Here is a 19,607-nt window from a genome sequence, read left to right as displayed (position 1 = left end):
TCAGGCTGTCTACTGCAGCCAACATGAACCTTCCTGACAGGCAAACACTCTGTACCTGTAACTGACCAATCTCAAATGAACAGTCAGCATTGATAAAGCTCAAAACAAAACCCCACAGCCTCACCCACCAAAAAAAGAGGGTTGGGGCACGCTGACTGTGTAACTTCTGGGTCATTTTTGTCCAAGATAAAGATCTCTTTCCCTCCCTTTGCAGTTCTCCAAGCCCAGCACAAACAATGCTGTACACTTTGCCTGCAAGTTTCCCAGCCTGGCTGGGAGCACAGGGAGCTCTGGGAGAAGCTCAGCCACACGAGCAGCACGTCAGAAGAACCTTTGTGGCTATAAAAACGCTGGACTTGGGTCCAACAGCCAGGCTTTTCCTTTAGGCTCTGTCCTGCTGTGGGCCCCAGCCCGTTTCCCACAGCACTGGGCATTTGGGCGCTCGGAGGGGACAGCTGTGACCCTTCCTCCTCCACAAGAAGGGACAGCTGTTCCCTTCAGCACTGCACCTCCATGGCGACACGGGACGCACATCGGGCTCTGTGGCCAAAGAGGGGACACTGCCGTTCCCACTGCGCTGGCCGGCTCCAAAGGCTCCCAGGCCGCCGACGGCCGAGTCCGTCCCGGGAAGCTCAGCAGGGCCAGGGCAGAAACCTGAGCTGTCCCACAGAAATCCCCAGCACAATCCCGGGATGACCTGGCCGCCGGCCCCGGCAAGGACAGCCGGGGTTAACGCAGGCCAGGACCGGCCCAGGAGGCAGCTCGGTGCATTTCCTGATCCTCAGGAGGGAATGGCAAGAAGGGAAGGAAGGGTTTAACTGCAAGGCCACGGCTCCTCCGTGCCAGCTGGCCCCAGACCAAATGGCCTGCTCGGCTCATTAGGAGCCAGCAAGTCCCTCCCAAGCTGCTCGCAATCACTTCCAGAATTAAGTCATAATTAGGACCAAAGGTAAGAAGGGAACACCAGGCTGTCTGCGCGCATCTTTTGCTCAGTATCAGGGTAACAAAGCTTGGGATTAATTGATACAGACTACAAAAAGGAAATTCAGTGCCTGCTTCAAACTCGTTATCTCTTAACCCATCTTTAGTGTCACTCATAAAGCTTCCCGCCTAGAAATCCGTCAGAGAAATCCACTGTTCAATTTCAGCCCTCCAGCTACGCAGAGAGAGCTTATGGGAGCTTGAGAGATGATCTATGGTTTTAGTTTTCATTCTCAGGATCTATGGTTGGGCATTTTAAAATGCTGACTTACTCAAGAAAATGCTGAAGTAGGATGTAAGTGGCAATGGAAGAATGCAAGTCCATGACAAACACCACTCCCCTGCCCTCCTCCCCAAGCTATCCCAGTAACACAGGGACACAGGTAAATCTTGGAATTCATCTGTTGAAAGGACCCTGTCTGAAATACAAGATGCTTCCAGAAATGGACTGAATGGTTTCACTTGTTCTCAAGAGACTTTACAGATACCGTATGTGAGCTTGCTCTGAGTGGGTACTTTGTGTCCTGAACATTGCCAGCTCTGGAAAAGCTCAAGTCTAATGGAGGAGCAACTAAACCTCTCCAAGGAACCACTGCCACCCCACAGGCACCTCTCACTCTGTGGCAACTCAGAGCATCCTCAGAACTCCTCTTCTAGAGGCTGTGAAACTTTTAGTCATTCTCATTTTACAGATCTTGACATTTTCATCAGCAGATTTTCCAGCTTAGCCATGCCTTCTGTCTGTGTGCAATCCTCTTAAAAAGGGAATGATTTCTTATAAGAACCGTACCGTATTTTAAGTAATGTTAAAATAAGTCCCCACAAATACTTTTACACAATATTGCAGAGACCTTAAGTCTAGTGAGGATAATGCAAGTAATGTACTGAAAAAGTTGCAGAGCCAACCAATTATCTGCAGGACTTAAAACTCTCCCCACAAAACTTACTTTGCACTTGTACAGCAAGAGGCATTTTGAGATGTGCTCTGATTTGGTGACCAGGACTGCACTTACAGCTCCCACAAGTTTTTATAAACACCAAGCTCAGCTGAATCACAGGCCATGTGGGGTCTGATAATATCTGTTTTTATACACATCTGCTATGACAAAATCTCAACTGGCAAAATTCCTGCCTATACAAATGAATGAGGAGGCACAGATCTACACAGAGAGGAACGTGAATTTACCCACTGCCACACACCAGCCTGTGATTCCAACACTTGTGTGGCACCCCGAATTTGGCCTGATAGCACAACTTGCTTTGTACACCTGCAACACGAAAAGAAAGGGAAAAAAAAAAAAAAAAAAAGAAGATCTATCCACTGACGTTCTGCAGAGCCCTGCACTTGGAGACAAATTACAGCCATGATACTGAAGCACACAGAAACATCTGTTTAATGACACTTCAGTGATGTGACTGGGGGGCAGGTCCTCCCCATCCCCTTCAAAGTAAAACGAAACTTTACTGAGTTTTTAAGGTAACAGGAGCCTCACCACAGACTTCAGCGAACTTTGGATCAGGCTCTACAGAGGGAAAAAAAACCCTCAGTTTGCGGTTCTTCTTCGATCCTGTTCCTCTCAACACTTATGTCAGGTTGAAGGATTATTTTTCCCTTTGACTCCTCGCAAGGGCAGATTGACCAGTTCCCAAACTGCTCTAATTCCTCCATCCCGACCCCTGTTTGACCGCCGCAGCTGCCCCCATGCTGCGATTTCTGAATACATCTTTTAATCCATCTTCCAGCCTCTAGCCTGGCAACAATGCTCCTTTCAATGCCCACCAGCACCTACCCAGCCCGCCCGCTCCCCAGCCCTGGAACATCCCGACCAGCTCCCACAAAGCCCGGGATTTACCAGCCGGGAGCCGGCCCCACGCTCCCCGCCGGAGTTCTCCGTGCCTGTGGATTTGGACACATGCTCCGGCGGTGAATGTTCCCAGGCTCCAGGCCAGCTTTGCTGGGATAACTCATCTCCCTGCGGCTCCCGGCAGAGCCACCGCGCTCCCGACACGCGGGGGGACCGCGGAGCGGGGGGCGAGCTCTCCGCGGCCGCCACAGCGCGGCCCCGGCTCCTGGGGCGGGCGCGGCCGCTGCCCCTCCGCGCTCTGCCCGGTGCCGCTGCCCGCAGAGCCGCCTCTCCCCGCACCGCCCCCGGCCCTCACCAGAGCGCGATGCGGCTCTTGGGGTAGCTGAGCCTCTCGATGCAGCCCAGGACGTGCGGCAGCGTGTGCGCGGCGTTGCGGGCGATGATGGCGAGCAGCACGGTGGGCTGCAGCAGCGCCGACTCGGGCAGCGCGGGCTGCTCGGGCCCCGGCGGCTCGGGCGGCTCGGGCGGCTCGGGGGCGGCCCCGCAGCCGCGCAGCAGCGGCGGCAGCAGCAGCAGCAGCAGCGGCGCGCTCGCAGCCATGATGGGCGAGGGGCAGCCGCGGAGCCGCCGGCAGGCAGAGCGGGCTCCAGCCCACGGAACGCGGGAGGAGGAGGGGCAGCGGGAGGACGCAGGAGGGAGAAGGGAAGGAGGAGCCGAGCAGCGCCGCCGCCCGCCCTGCGAGTCCCGCTCGCCGCCCCCCCGGCACCGCCCGCAGCCCGCGCTGCTGCCGCCGCCGCTCCAGGTGCGACCCGGTGCCAACCCCCGACCCCCGGGAGGCTGCGGTCCGCGCCGCTGCTCAGCGCCCGCGGTGGAAGCTGCAAACCCCACTGTCTCCACCCGAGTTTGGGCTTTAAAGAGGCTTTAGGAGTGTTGCTGCTAGCGCTGAGATGTCCCTTTGTTCGAGGCTTACGTGAAGATCTCGCCCTTATCCTTCCCACACAGATGGGGAATTAAAGTAACTTTGAGCTTTTATATCAGGAATTTTTTGGCAAACATCTGCGGGATGTCCGTACGAAGCAGCCGCACAGCCCACACCCGTCCCACGCTGCAGGAGGGATGCGCTGTTCCAGCTCGAGCATAGCTGAAACATTAATATCATAGAGTCACAGAAAGGCTTGGGTTGGAAGGGACCTTAAGGACAATCTCATTCCAACCCCCTGCCATGGCAAGGACACCTTCCACTGTCCCAGGTTGCTCCAAGCCCCATCCAAGCTGGCCTTGGACGCTTCAGGGATGGGGCAGCCGTAGCCTCTCCAGACAACCTGTGCCAGGGCCTCACTACCGTCACAGGGAAGAAATTCTTCCTAATATGTAATCTAAATGTACTCTCTGTCAGTGTGAGGATATTCCCCTTGTCCTATCATTATGTGCCCTCCCAAAAAGTCACTCTCCCTCCTTTTTATAAGCGACTCTCACATACTGGAAGGGACTCAAAGGTCGGCCTGGAGCCTTCTCCTCTCCTGGCTGAACAACCCCAGCTTTCTCAGCACCTCTTCTTTGAAGACAGGAAACACAGGGAAGGTTTTCCCTGTACTTCATTGACTTATCCACCATGGAAATGTTCCCGTGAATTGACCGATGGCAATTTAGCATGAAAATACATAAAACATATTCCAGCAATTAAAATTGTTGGGTCATGAGCTTAAAAGGGGCATAGTAATCATAGTTCTCTTAGAAGTTAATAGGATTTGGGCATGCTAGACCCTTTTCAAGATGAAATCTCTAATTAACTCTAAGAGCCCCATCCCAGCATATTTGGGTTTTACTGTGGGTGGGAAGTTTCTCCAAGGTGGGCAGAACCACTTTGAGCAGGTGCTACTGTTGGCTGTGTTCTTGCAACACTTAAAAAGGAGGAAACCTTTAGCAAGCAAACAATTGTTTAATTATCCATAATCTCCTTGTGAATTGCTTGCATCCAGGTAGTATGTATATATAAATATACACACACACATTATATATATGGAGTTAATGTTTGCTCCTCTTTGCTTATAGAACCTGATTTATCATGCACCCCAAATGACATTGTCTCAGTTTCCTGAACAGAAGACTTCCCAAAAAGGATCATCCTAGGAAACTTCAATAAAGAATCTCCAGGGGTCATAGAATCATCTGCACTAAAATTTGAGAAACTCTCTCAATTTGTACTCATCTTCCTGAACAATGAGTGCAAATGTGTTCCTCCTGTTTGCCCTTCGCCATGCCTTTATAATTGTCCTTCTAGAATGATACATTAATGAGGCTTTTCTGTGATGGTTAGTTTGCCACATGTTGCTTTTATGCTTGGATTCCTTATTCGAATAGAAGGAGCAGCTTTGCAGCCTGTGCGAGGTGATTAGAGTTTCACAGGAGCCAGCCCAGCCGCTCACATTTGGAGGGTGAGGACTAACGCTGCCAAACTGTACTTGATGTGGAGGGCTGGAAGCTGGCATTTCCCATCCACTGGACATTCAACCTGGGTCACAGGCCTGATTTTAGGATGTGTCAGCAGAAATAAGCCCCTCCTCTGCCTGCCTTTGCCAGAACTCTGAGTGTGCCTTTACCCTGTGCAGCTCTTGATGTCCTCAGTGAAATCTAAATTACCTTCAGCTCTTTTCAGACTCTTCTCTTTATTTTGTGAGCAGCATCAGAGCCATAACGATTTGCTGGGGGCAAATGAAAAGAATCCAGCAGCATCCCAAAGCCAGTGATTCGCTCTCCAAAGTGATTTTCCCTCGCTCACACAATTCCCCGTGCTGGCTGGCTGCCATGGAACACAAAAGAGTGAGAGCAGCAGAAGCCTGAAACGTGAGATGTTCTTCCATGCAGAAGAGAAAGGAGTCAGGTCAGCTTCATCTCTCACTCCCAGTCACACACAGCTGGGGCAAAGTTTGGAGAGCTCAGGTAAAGAGTTACCTGACAATTCATGTCATTCCAACACCTATAAAGGTGTATGACTTCATGTCCACGTATAAAGACATCTGTACTCATTCTGACTTCTTTATTGGTGGCCAAAATTATATCCTGTGGGGTTTTTTTAAGCCCAGACTCCATCCTGCTGTGACAAGACAATGAGCCGCTCTGTGGTGAAGTATTTTAGCTTTGAGGAAGAAATGGCTTTTAGCAGATGTAAGTCCCACAGAAATCAATTTAAGCCATTTGTTTCAGCCTCCTCTAAATATCTACACCAAACAAGGAGATTCCAGCTATGACAACTGTCTCTGGCAGAGGTATAATCACTCTGTTTGGCAGGTGACAAATTCTCTGAGGCAGATTTCTTCTAAATTGTTTCCCACATTGAGGAAATCAGAGGTTCCATCCTTCTGATGTAAATTGACTCGTCTATAGATTGATGTGGATCCATCTCCTTTCACTTGCTTCTTCACCTCTAAGAACTCAAATCCATCCAATTATTTTCCCAGCAGTAGAGTGAACCACTGTTGCCAACTCTTCCATTAAAGTCTTGGAGACTGGATTTTTTTATCCCATCTAGCTATCTATTCTGTGCCCAGGGAACTGAAGTGCTGGCTAACACAATACTTTTTAAGCAGCCAGAATGGCTGCTCATTTTACCACAAAATTCCTTGAATTAGATTGGCCCAAATATGACTTCCAGTGCCTACAAACCACACACAGTTTATGTGTTACATACTTACGGACCAATTTTTTGATGCCTTATTAGAGAATAGCCACTGTTTGAAACTTATCAGAAGAGCCACCGAGGCAGATGGAGCTGATAAGCCAGAGCTGGGACACTTGGCATTAGACAAAGTCAGAGATTTTTCCAGTAAAGCAGCCCAAGGTGCTCTTAATGGCAATACCTTGAAGGCATGTCCCTTACCCAGTCTAGCAAAGCTCTGGACACTGCAGATTGATAAGGCTTTGGAGCCTTTGGGAGAAGGGACCGTGAAAGGAATACATACATACATATATGTATGTATGTATGTATATATGTTTAATTTAAAGAGTATAAAGCGGCGCCTTTGGCCGCGGCGGGGAGGTGGGAACGGAGCGGAGGCGGAACGGTCGGGGCGGCGCGGCAGTTTCCGGGGAGCGCTGGGCTGCGCGGCGCCGCCCGGAGTGAAGCCGCGTTGCACGCAGGCGGGAGAGCATGGAGCCGGCGGCCGGGCCGGGCTGGGGTGGCATTTGCCCGGCTCCGGGGGGCGAGGGGGGCACCGATCCGGGCCAGGGCTCCTCCGCGGCCGGGAGGGACCCGGGGGCACAGGGCAGCTGGTCGGGGGCGGCTGGCGGCAATTGGATCACGGCTCACCCCACGGTAGGCCGGGGCGGGGGTCCCTTGGTCTCTCGGGGGGTCCCTTGGTCTCTCGGGGGTTCCTTGGTCTCTCGGGGGATCCCTTGGTCTCTCGGGGGATCCCTTGGTCTCTCGGGGGGTCCCATGGTCTCTCGGGGGGTCCCATGGTCTCTCGGGGGTCCCATGGTGTCTCGGGGGGTCCCATGGTCTCTCGGGGGGTCCCTTGGTCTCTCGGGGGTCCCTTGGTGTCTCGGGGGGTCCCTTGGTCTCTCGGGGGTTCCTTGGTCTCTCGGGGGTCCCATGGTGTCTCGGGGGGTCCCTTGGTCTCTCGGGGGTCCCTTGGTCTCTCGGGGGTCTCTTGGTCTCTCGGGGGTCCCATGGTGTCTCGGGGGGTCCCATGGTGTCTCGGGGGGTCCCTTGGTCTCTCGGGGGGGTCCCATGGTGTCTCGGGGGGTCCCATGGTGTCTCGGGGGGTCCCATGGTCTCTCGGGGGGTCCCTTGGTGTCTCGGGGGGTCCCTTGGTGTCTCGGGGGTCCCTTGGTGTCTCGGGGATCCCTCGGTCTCTCGGGGGGTCCCTCGGTCTCTCGGGGGGTCCCTCGGTCTCTCGGGGGGGTCCCTTGGTCTCTCGGGGGGGTCCCTTGGTCTCTCGGGGGTCCCATGGTGTCTCGGGGGGGTCCCTTGGTCTCTCGGGGGTCCCATGGTGTCTCGGGGGGGTCCCTTGGTCTCTCGGGGGGTCCCTTGGTCTCTCGGGGGTCCCATGGTCTCTCGGGGGGTCCCTTGGTCTCTCGGGGGTCCCATGGTCTCTCGGGGGGTCCCTTGGTCTCTCGGGGGTCCCTTGGTCTCTCGGGGGTCTCTTGGTCTCTCGGGGGGTCCCATGGTGTCTCGGGGGGTCCCTTGGTCTCTCGGGGGGTCCCTTGGTCTCTCGGGGGTCCCTTGGTCTCTGGGGGGTCCCGCTCTCCCGGCCGGCCCTGCAGGATTCTCCCCTCGCGGCTCTCGAGGTCCCCCAGGAGGGTTCTTCGAGGAGATGCCCATATAATCTGTTATGTTGGGTTTATCGAGGGGGGCTCCGGCCCGTGGGGTAGCTGGGGAATGCAACTGCCAGCAGGGGCGGAGGTTATAAATCATGGGATCCCAGCTGGGAAACGTAAATGCTTTAAACTTCTTAATTTTTACCACACCGAAAACATGGAGGTGTTAAATTTGGCCATCGTCTTAACGTTGATGTGTTGCAGCAAAAATGGGTACATTTACCCCCACATGGGTAAAATTCTACAAAGCTAGAGCTGTTCCAGAAATAGTTGTGACTCCTCTTGTGTTTATTTTGCTTGCTTTTTTTAAGCGCTAAAATATGGGGAATGGGGAAAAAGGAGCTTTTGAGATACTGTCAGGAAACAAGTGCTGCTTTTTGATTGCCTTCAAACTGGTTTGAAACTCCAGTGGCTCTGCTGGCTGTAGAGATGGCGTGTGCATTCTTAGCATAACCTGTGCTTTCCTTCATCAACGTTCCTCTTTGGGTCTCAGTTCACAGAAATGATGTCACTTGATGTATCTGACAGCACTCAAGTCTATGCTGCCTTTTTGGTGTACCTGGACCTCTTGGAAGGTAAGTGGGGGAAGTGACTGTATCCCAACTAATGCCCTTAGGAGCTGTTAAATTCATTGTTTGCAATGGGACAGGACCTTTCCTGCCAAAGTCCTTGGTGCCCATTTTGAGACTTTTTCTGCTGCAGGTTTCTATCCTCTGCCTCCCTGGAGCCTGTGCAAAGATGAGGGCCCGTTTCATCCAGCACTTCCAGGTGCAGGTTAAGGGAAAAGGCAGTCAGCATGGGAAAAAAAGCAAAAGAGGAGTAGGGGAAGAAAGGAATGTAGGAAGGTGAAGTGAGGAGTTCAGTGGTGGAGCTTGTAATAGTCCTCACTTGTAGATTAAAGTGTAGATTAAGTTCCTCAATCATTGTGTTTCACAAAAGTCACCATTTAGCACATGGCTGCTGTGTGCTGGCCTGTTTTCTGGAAAGGGCAGTGGTTCCTCTAGCAAACAAGATCATTTGCAAGTGTGGTTGCAGTAATTTATAACCATTGTAGTAATAGTATGTAACAATATAGTAATTTATACAATAAATTGTAGGTGTTGTGCTTAGGGCATGGCTTGGTGGAGGATCTGGCAGTGTCAGGTCACTGGTGGGACTCCATGATCTTGGAGGGCTTTTCTGGCCAAAACGGTCCTGTGAAATCCAGTGTAGTCTGCTGGTGTCTGCTCAGAGTGGAGCAGAGTTTTGTGATATATAAACTTCTGCCTGGCTTCTTCCAAGCTGGCTTTATTGAAAAGGGGCTGTGAGTAGGCAGCCAGGCAGGCTAAGAAAAATATCTCAGTTTTGCTTGGAGCCTGGTGCTTCTCAAGGTCAGGGAAAGGAGGGATTTTACAGTCCAGAAATTGCTGCGTCTGTTGCTGTTACACCTCTGAAGGAAATGCCTTAATAGTCTTTAAAAGAAGATTTCTGTAGTTCTGCAGAAAAGCTTCATCCTTATCCCTTCAGCAGGAGGTTAGGACTGTGTATCATCATTAACCATGCTTTTAGCACCTGCTGCTTCACACATCAGGGCGCTGAGTCAGATGACTAAAGCTGTGTGGTTTTATCTTCTTTTTGCCTTTTGCAGAGCAGCTTTGTCAGCTCACTTCACCACCCATCAGTGCAGCTCTGGAGCCAGCAGGCTGCTCCTGCTCCTTGGATTTCTTCAGCAGGATTGCTTCTCAGGAAGTGAATTTGGCAGATGAATGGAGTTTTCTGTGAAGAGAGGGAGGGAAAACAAAACCTTAGATGTTAACTTAGATACTGCATTTATTATTTGACCAATTAAAACTTGTGTTTTGTGTTCTGCCCCTCTCATCCCCATGGAACCTTTCTAGGGAGGAACTGGCATGAGGTGCATCCTGTGGGCGTGGCAGAGCTGCAGTTGGTGTGTTTGCATGCCCGTGCCAGGGAGCAGGAGGGGCTCCAGGTGATGGTGCCAGTGCCTGCACACATCCTGATCAGCCACGAGAGGTGAGGGTGTGCTCAGTGCTTGTCTCGGGTTTCCACTGACAGAAAATGGAGCACAGGAGCACTTCACAGGCTGGTGATGGCATGGTCAAGAGGGGGAGGAGGAGGAAATAGAGCAATATCAGAGGAAAGCAGCCTCTCAGCCTGTAAACACAGTTATTTTGGGTTCTGCAGACACACAGGCAGCTTGGAACATTAAGGAAACCCCAGCTTGCATCAGTCTCTGCCTTTTCCTGTCTGGAAGTGGTTCTTGGAGGTCAAGCAGAAACTGATGCCCACTGATAAACACTTCCTGTTGTCTGGAGTTGCATATGTGCTAGGAGATAACAGTGGACACCAAAGTATGTGTTTGAGAGACAAGGTTAGAACACAAGGCCTTCACAGCTTATGTTTTGAACATTCTTGTGCTGATTTTTACTCTTGGAAATGTACGATGCTTTCTGAGTTGCTGGACTTGAAAGGACCTAAGAGGAAAGAAATCCTCTTGGAGCTGCCTAAGAATCAGCTTTTTTATTGTCAGATTTGTGGATAAGCTTTGTATAGTTTGCTTTGCTTTTGCTTTCAAACTCTAATTTGGCTACTTTGAATGGGAACCTCCTCTCACTTTACATCTAGAGTCTCATGTGCCTGTGATTTTTTTTACTTGATTTCCTCACACATGCAAGAGCAATTCTTCAAGCAGAAGACAGCACAGCCATGAATTTGTTACATTACAGATATTTACAGCCCGGAACACTTCCACTCCAGTAGCTTTACAGTCTCTTTTAACTGGCCCCTAGAGCAGCCTCAGACACACGGTCTGATTTACTCTCTGATAAAGGCTGCCTTCTCTGAATGGTATTTGCCATGATAACGCTGAAGACCTGAACTATTTCAGAGGCATGACATGGTTGTACATTTTTCAGTTTCTTTTGTTCCCACGCCTGCTAGGAGCTGGCTCAGGGCTGGCTTTACAAATCTTACTGCTTTTGCTGCTTCCTCTTGCTCTGTGGGGCAGCAGCCTGACACAGTGGTAGGTGGCTAATTAATTGCACTTATTAGATGTGTGTGTGCACTCTAGGAGTGATGCTTTTGCTTTTCATTTTGCGTTTTAGAAGTGACAGATCTTGCTGGCAGACTTTCATCATAATTTGTTTGTTGGGTGAGGGGGAAGAAAATTATTTACTACATATTGATGGGGTTCAGTACTGTTTTTGTGCTGAAAAAAATACTATATTTGCAAGTATTGGTCAATTACTCCTGGGGGCTTGGTGATGTGATCTCCACAGGAGAGGAAAGCTGAGAGGCCTTGCAGGGTGAAATGCTGAGTGTCATTCAGCCTGTCTGCAAGCAGGAGATGTGTGTGTGTGTGTGTGTGTGAATGAAAGGGACATGCTGCAGCTCTCCGCTCAGACAAGATTTTAGGTGGAAATGGAAGGCAGCCAGTGAGCATGTGGGATCTTTGAGGAATTCCACCTACAAGCTGAGCTGTTGTGCTTGGTTCATAGTGTGTTCCACCTGGGCTGAAAACTTGGATTCTTGGCATTGGGTAAAGGCCAGGAGTATGTTCTGATTGACTTTTAATGACAGATATTCCGCTGCATGCATGTCCTATCTTACTCTGTGTCATTGGAGCTTTTCACGGGGAGCCTCTGCACTTGTTTGTTCTGTGGTGATGCTGTTTGCTCTGCCTCTGGCACCAGAGTGTCTGGAATCCAGTACTGGAAGGATGTGTGTGGAGAGGCAAAGAGTGAATGCATCACATTGATTAAAAGTACAGTTTGTAACCAGGGTTTGCTGCAGAGCAATGACACAGGGTGTGTTGTCACTAAAATGAGCTGAATCCCAGGCTGCAGTGCCAGCTGTGTCCATAAAGGCCTGTATGTGTTCAATAGCCATGGATGTTGTCAGGCTGGGAGGTTGTATTTGTGTACAACACTTGTATTTGTGGTGTTGAAGGTGCACCTGCATTTTGTTCAAAGCAGCACTTTTTGGTTTTGTGTTACCTGCCAAAAACAGGGGAGGAGGTATGAGTACAATGAATGCAGCTCACTTAGTGTTGAAAATAAGCCCTTGGAGGGATTTGGGACGGTGAAAATGTTCTGTCTCTATTCTGTGTCTGTAATTGTGCTAACTGCAAAAGAAGCCAGTAACAGCAGCATTTATGGGCAGCACTTCCTTGTTTAACCAGTAGGGTTTGGAAGTGACACCTCGAAATCAGACTTCCATCTTCATTCTGCTCTGTTTTTCTTATTGGTAGAAGAAAGAAAGTGGTTCACTGGGAAAAAAAGGATTTTAGTACTATGTATGTGCTAAAAAAGATCTCACATTTTGCCAGTTAGTCAGGCACTCTTGTGGTCTTCCAGAGAAATATAGTGGTGGTTCTCTACTTGAAATCCATGTCAGCCAAGCTCTGCCTTCTCAGGTGTCTCATGAAGTTCCCAACTTGGCTGCCACTGAGAAGTGTATCGTTAAAAGGCCACAGGAAAGTTGCTGTGGAAATTACCAGCAAGACACCTAGGCAAAAGACAAATATGAGTGCCCTACAAAAAACAAAATCTATTCAATGTTTTTTAGCCAATTACAAGATTTCATCATGTCCAGTTTGAGCATGACAGTTAAGTGCTGAAGGCAAAAGCTGTTCTGCTTCCTAAGCTCACTGTCCACTTCTGCAGAGCTGGGTGGAAGCTGCTCGTCCAGCTTTGGCAGGGTAGGGCTACACAGGAACCCACTAAATTAGACAATTATGGGCTGTGGAGCAAAGAGTCTTGAAAAGTGGCTTTGTGCTCTGTGTGCTCTTCACATGAAGATTGCTGAATCTTCTGTGAGCGAAGCCCTGTGGAATACGATGCAATTTCTGTCCGTCTGTGCCTGCTGTGACCCACACACAGCTGGCTGAGGCTTGGAGAGCCTCTGAATTCAGCAGGGACTCTGAAGGAGTTTGCAGGTGCATAGGCTGGGGTGTGCTTGCGGCTCACTACAACACCTCAGTGCATGCCAAGTACCTTGTTGTCAGTACATTCCAGAACTGTGGCTTCCCACTGTGGAGGAAGCAGTGAATCCTGGGAGTGCTGCTTCAGAGCTGGCAGAAATAACTTGCATAAACCAAGTTCAGCAAGTTAGGAGAGCTCACATTTTTGGCAGCTGGATTTTTAGATAGCCTGGAAAGCCTTGAGCCTTCAAGGACCAGGGAGTTGGGTCCCAGATCTAATAGAATGGGGCACTGTTTGTCCTAGACAAATAACTCCGTCTAAGCAGAATGTTGCAGATAAACTGTCAGATTAAATGACATGTCACTGCTCTGTTTGTATTTTGTGTACAAGTGTTGTAAATGAAGGATGAAGTTACCTTAGGTCATGAAGACCTGTGAAGTTTGGGAAAGGCTTATTCTGTTAAAATGCTAACTTACTTTAGAAGAAAGCAATATGTAAATGTTTTGTTTTAAAGCTGATAAGCATCCTGAGAAGGAAATCTGAGGACTGGAATTTACTGTCTTCAATGTCTGTAGACTTTGAAATAAATCTTGCTATAAACTGAAAAATCCTGTTATTTTAAAGTACTGGAAGTGTGACGTGCATCTTGCATCCTCTTCACAATTTTGTCAGTAACTCCCTTGCTATAAGCATACTTTACTCATGCAGTAAATCACACATTGAAAATATAATTAGTGGCTCCTAAATGTAAGCTCTTTATTAGTATTTTTTATTTAATTTTTTAAATTTAATATTTTAAATAAGATTGCAGCTCCCACAGCAGAGTGGGTTATGCAGTGCTGTGGTTGAACATCCAGTAGTGAGTTTGTCCTGTAGAACTTTGCTGAACATCCAGTAGTAAGTGTGTCCTGTAGAACTTTGCTGAACTTTGATACCTCCCTTTTGTGTGGTTTTTCTTGTTTTTTTCTTGAACTTCCATGGGAAAAGATCTTTATATTCCTTGGGGCTTCAATTCCTTCTCCTGACCAGTGTGGCATGTGCTGTTTTGTTTGCATTTTTTTTCTTTCCATTACAAAAACTGAGTTTATTGTAGCATTCCCTGTTTGTGTGTTTTGGGAACAAATCCCAAGGAACAGTTGTGTGCATTTACACCTTCTCCCAGTCCCATGTGCTCCTTCCCACATATTTCAAGACACTGGGTTAATGCTGCTGCCTGCCCTGCAGCAGTGTCTGGAGCAGCATTCCTGATGTGCTAAAGTTTGCAGTGCTGGCTAAATCCAAGGAATTGTGCTCTCTGGGAGGTTCCTGTGCCATGGTGCTGGCCCAGGCTGAGACAATGGCACGCTCCAGTGCCTGGGGTAATGATCTCTGCAGTGGCACAGAGACCAGCTTGTGTGCACTCTGCAGCCCTGCCTGGCCAGCAGGGGAGGGAGCTGTTCAGGCTGGCCAAGCCTGCAAGGAATTATTCATCCAAGTATAAAGGGCAGATTGAAAGCCTTTGGCTTTTATGGGATGGAAGGCAGTAGTTCCATTTCAGCTCAATGGAGCTCTATGCAACCTCCATAAAACTGCTCTGAGCTTGCAGAGGAACGCTGCTTCTCAGGGCATTGCATGGGATGTGTCTCTGAAATGCTCTTTTGTTCATCACAGAACTTGCTGCTTGAATTCTGTATGATTCTGCCCTTGGTTGTTTTTTGCAGAGTCAGTTGAAACCTCAGGGTCACCAGCTGCACACCTGGTTCTTTCTCCCAGAGAAAAGGGCAGTGTTATTTTGTTAGGAGCAGATATTGGAAAACACAGCACAGATTTCTGATGGGTGTTGAGGGCCTACGTAGTGCAAAATTAAGATGGGGCAAAGATGCATTTCTAAAACACTTTGCATTAGAAAAAGGGCTCAGAATAGGCTTCCTAGTTACCTACAGGGTGTGCTGGGGAATGTAGGTGGTCAAGGCTGTTGGTGTCTGCCAGACTGCTGGATGCACTGACTTCCTCTGTTCTGCTGATGTTTGACACTTTCAGAAATGTTAAATCCACTTTTATTTAAGCAAATAAAATGAACTTTTATAGTTGTCATCCCCTGTATGGTGTAGCAGATTGTACTGGTCACTAAGGAGCTTATTGGTAGCCATTAACTGGGTAATTTAAATCATCAGGCTCTCTTTGGGGGGGTGTTAACACATGGGCTTCTTGCCTAGGACTTCATTTCCATCATTGACTGCAGCTGCTTGTGAGATGGGCAGCCTTGAAATAAAGGGTTCTTGCCTGGTTTAGGATGTCCAACATGCATTCTTTGAATTTCAGAAGACCAACAAGGCTACATGCTTTCTTTATTTTTCCATAGACAGCATTAGATGCATTAAAAGGATTACTAAAGCTACACCTTTCCTGCAGTATTTCATCTTCCTGCTCATGGCAGGCAGCAAGCACAGTAGAAACAGAGGTTCCATGGCTCCTTTGCAATGTCTGCTGGTGCAGAGGAACGTCGTGATCAGGCTGGACACAGAGGCTGCTGGGGATGCCTTCAGGGGAGGAGGGCAGGGGATGATGTCTGACACAGACTTCCTGAATTCCAAAGCTTATCCCTTTAAAAGATAGCCTCTCACTGCTTTGCAGATGTGCTGCAGTGCGCTGTGGCTACTGTGGTATGCATGAATGAGAGCCCTTGTCTTGGGGCTGCCTGTGTGGAGGGAGGGGCAAGGGGAAAAGGGTGCATTTGCAATTGTCATTCTTCATCTGTGGACAGCAGAGTTAGCAGATCATCCTGATGCAATGGCCTGTCTTTGTGCTTCTTACATAAATCCTGGAACTCTCGTCTCCTGAAAAGGAAGAAGAAATGTCATTAATCTGTTGTGAGGACCTGGCTGCTTTTGGGATCATGGGGCATCTTCAAAGTCCTAGTTGCTAAATAGGGGGAAATAAAGTCTCAGGTGTTTGTGCTTGGCAGGATAAGAAGAAATCATGAGTATCAGAAATGCAGATCTAAGGCCTCACTGTTCCATCCCTCCTCCTGATAGACTATGAGAAAAACCAGTGACAGGTATTAAAGAAAATAGGAAGGAGCTTCTGTCCTGGCTGACAGTGAATCCAGGCCTCTGCCTGAGTCTGCTCTCATATACATCATCCACACTCAACACAAGTTTGGTTTCTTTGGCTCCCAAAATATCTCTCCTGGGTAGCTGCGCCCTTTAATTTGGCGTTTTATCATTAATTCTATATTGCATTCACTGGAGAAAGAGAAATCAATGTCCACTGCTTCATGGATAGTTCTTCCCTCACAGTGTCTCTGCCAGCAGTTTGCCAGCTTGGAGCTTTCTCCAGACACTTGGCTGCTGAGGGTGGAGAGGCCCTGGCACAGCTGCCCAGTGAAGCTGTGGCTGCCCCTGGATCCCTGGAAGTGTCCAAGGCCAGGTTGGACGGGGCTTGGTGCAGACTGGGATAATGGAAATGTCCCTGCCTGTGGATGGAACTGGATGAGCTTTGAGGTCCCCTCCAACCCAAATAATTTCATGATTCTGCATGTGGCAATTGTATTCTTGCTCTCTGCATGTGTCAGGAAGGAGATCTGTAATCTTTTCCCAGACTCTTGTTCCCTGCCGGGGCTTTGGCAGGACACTGTGGTGCTGGGGGTACCTCTGCACAGGGGCTGGAAGTGACAGGAGCCGGAGGTTCCGAGCACAGAGTAATTTACCTGCCAAATAAACCTGCAGACAGAGCCTGCTGAGGTGGCAGTGAGCACAAGAGTAGATTCCTCATTACCTGAAGGAGTCTCTTGCAGTGTCTCTCCTCTGCCAGTGGCCAGCACAGTCTCCCTCACCTTATTTGTTGTGTTGTTAGGAAATGTGCTGATGTGAGAGGGCTAGGATAGTGCTTTTCCCAGCCATGCCATCTCTGTTACACGAAGTAACTGTGTTGTGTTGCCTTGCTGTGTGTCTGGGCCAGTGGTGCAGGCAGGAGGAGAGGCCCTCCTGAATTTACCAGGCTAGATTATGCACAGTTCAGAACACAGATGGATCCTTAAGAAGGTCATGGGCTTAACAGCGAGGCTTTCCAGGCTGCTGCTCATTCTCTGCCACGTTCCATTTGGCTTTTATTAGAGGATCAAAGGGGTTCTGAGGGAAGATGGTGATTGAAGTCTGAAAGCTGCTGCCTTTAGAGAGAGCCCTGTTTCCAGCTGCAGTGCCTGGCCTCAGAGCTGCCTGTGCTCTGCTGGTTGAGCTCTCCGGGGTGCAGGAAGCCAGGACTGCTTTATCCTGGTGCACAGCTGAACTCTCCCTGGAATGTAACCTGCCCCAGCAATCTCAGAGGATCCCTTTTGCACCTGATGTGTGGGAGAAGGGTTCATCTCTGGTCACCACACTCCTTCAGAACTTGCTCCCCAGTCGGACCAGGAATTCAGGGACTCCAGGGATCAGTGTTGTCCTGAGCTCTGAACCGTAAAGTAACTGGCATGTTTCTCTTAAAATAAGCTAAACAGGAAAAATTGCATAACTTTGTCTTGAGCTTTTAAGAAAGACATTATTTGGGCTCACTGTTCTGAAGAAGGGCATTAGTCTTGTGGCTTTTAGTCTAGACAGGGAGGTAGAGAAACCTGGCTTGGGCTCCTGGGCCTTCCACAGTCTGGCAGAGACCTGTGGCAGAGGGACTGGAAGACTTACCTCTGCAAATGGAACAAGTCTTAATTATTCAGTTCTCCAACTGAACACCAGGTGTTACTTAATTAGATTTCTTATATAAGTCTGCTGAAAACAGGGCTGGTAGAGATTGCTGTGCTGGGATTGTGGTGCATGAGGGATGGCTGAGGCACGTGCACACGAGTACACCTAAACAAAGCTTAAAAGCATGCGTTGAGCCATTTCCAGCAGAGATGTGTGTAACTGATTCTGCTATTTTCTTTTGTTGCTTGATTACACAGCTTTGGATTTTTATTAGAACAGATATTACGCTCACTTTAGTAAAGATGAGTTTGCAGAGTGAAAACAGGCTGAATAAAAATGGTGCTATTCAACCTTTTTGCCATCATAGGTGGTTGTGAACTCCTTTCTAAGTGATTTTTTTCCTCTCCTAGGTTAAGGGAAATACTGAAGAAAGCCTCTCTCCCTCCAGAGGATCCTGACACCCTGCTGTCAGTTACCTTGGCCATAGTTGAGACAGACTCCACAATAGTCTACTATAAAATGACTGATGGCTTTGTAATGCCAGATCCTGCTGATGATACCGAAGATGTGGATAATAAACAGTGGAGGAAGAAAAGAAAGAAACTTTTCAAATAATTGGGGCAGAGAAAACAAAACGTTTCTTGAACTCCTGTGCTCAAACCCAAACAAATGCAGGAACTGATGTATGTGAATAAGTGGTGTGCTAAAGTCTGCCTTGGCATACCAAGATGTGTTCAGGGAGAGCAGAGGCTTGTGCAGCTGCACTGTGATGAAATGCCATTTGAGGTATGCTTTGACACAGATCAATCCTGACTAATAAATACTCTTGGGAAGTGTTTGCAAAGCTTGTGTTTCTTCTCTATCTGGTCAGGCAAATAACAGAATAAACACATCCTTACCCATTCTGTAAATATTGGTTACCGGTAAGTCTGAAGGGCTTGTGGCAGGATTGAAGGGTTTTGTAGTTTAGAGTGTCTTGTCTTAGCCCTGTCAGAAGACTCATGCTGCCCCCCAGGTTATGTTTCTGAACTTTGCTTTCTTCCCTCTGCTTTTGGACAAAAGGCTCTTCCACAGAAATACCTTATTTTTATTTTTTCCCTACAGAGGAAAACTGATTATAGCAGCACCAGAGGCAACTAAAACACCAAAGTATGTCACCACCTATGCTGTAAGAGCACACCAGTTACCTGCTTCAGGCACCAACTAGTTTTCTAAAGCCATTGTCATTCCTAGGATTTATTTTGTCTTTGGACACAGCTTCTGCATATTGGAAGTGATTGCCCAGGAGGTGCTTCAGCTCGGAGCGAAGACAAATCTGACTTTAAGTTACTTCTGCAGGAATTTTCCACGTCTTTTGCATGAAGATCTTCTCCAGGTTAAACTTAAGAGTTCCCTGGCATTCAAATAACATCCCAGAGCAGCTTCTTGAGCACAGGATAGTCTGTGTGACAGCTGTGTGGCCAAGGATCAAACATTCAGAAGGTGAAGCACAAGAGGTTGTCTTCTTGCATGAGTAGAAGAATGGGAGAGAATCCAAAAAACCAAGCTGGAAATGAAAGACAATTTAAACTTTGCTATCTCTGGGACTAGAGTGGATGTTTCTGTAGCTGTGGAGCTTGATGTTATTTTGGCCAGATGTGCTGGGAGGCAGAATGATCCTGCAGGGAGTCCTGCACACCCTTGGAGGAGGTGTGTCACTGTCACACAGAGCTCTGTAGGACACCTTTATCCCAATACAGCCAGGCCAGACTCAGCATCTGTGGGTTTCAGTCATGGAGAAAAAGAGTTTTTCTTTGCCTTTCTCAGCATTGCTCCCCTCATGGAGGAAACCATAATTTTACTTTGGTGTGATGCTGTCCTGCCTTGAAGGGCTCCCTGTGTGCTGAGTCCTGCCATGCTGCATGTGACCTTGGATGTTGGTATTTCCT

At 48.8% G+C, this 19,607-nt stretch overlaps 2 protein-coding genes across 2 annotated transcripts in view; one reads left to right on the top strand and one right to left on the bottom strand.

Annotated features, from left to right (window-relative positions):
- COLGALT2 (collagen beta(1-O)galactosyltransferase 2) overlaps nucleotides 1-3,444 on the bottom strand; it is a 45,535-nt gene extending 42,091 nt beyond the window's left edge. The window contains exon 1 of the mRNA XM_068199529.1: nucleotides 3,142-3,444. Within this exon, the coding sequence (XP_068055630.1) occupies nucleotides 3,142-3,386 (245 nt within the window). The 5' untranslated portion in view covers nucleotides 3,387-3,444. The remainder of the gene's footprint in view (nucleotides 1-3,141) is intronic.
- A 3,453-nt stretch (nucleotides 3,445-6,897) lies between these two features.
- On the top strand, nucleotides 6,898-18,523 carry TSEN15 (tRNA splicing endonuclease subunit 15). Its single transcript, XM_068199507.1, has 4 exons — nucleotides 6,898-7,098; nucleotides 8,596-8,677; nucleotides 9,980-10,115; nucleotides 18,090-18,523. The coding sequence occupies exons 1-4, from the start codon at nucleotides 6,934-6,936 to the stop codon at nucleotides 18,292-18,294; spliced, it is 588 nt and encodes a 195-aa protein (XP_068055608.1). The 5' UTR covers nucleotides 6,898-6,933; the 3' UTR covers nucleotides 18,295-18,523.
- Nucleotides 18,524-19,607: the final 1,084 nt, after the last annotated feature.

This window comes from Anomalospiza imberbis, chromosome 9 (genome assembly GCF_031753505.1).
Source record: "Anomalospiza imberbis isolate Cuckoo-Finch-1a 21T00152 chromosome 9, ASM3175350v1, whole genome shotgun sequence".
In the NCBI taxonomy this organism is placed as follows: domain Eukaryota; kingdom Metazoa; phylum Chordata; class Aves; order Passeriformes; family Viduidae; genus Anomalospiza; species Anomalospiza imberbis.
The sequence above is the reverse complement of the archived record's forward strand: the minus strand, read 5'-3'. Positions and strand labels throughout refer to the sequence as shown.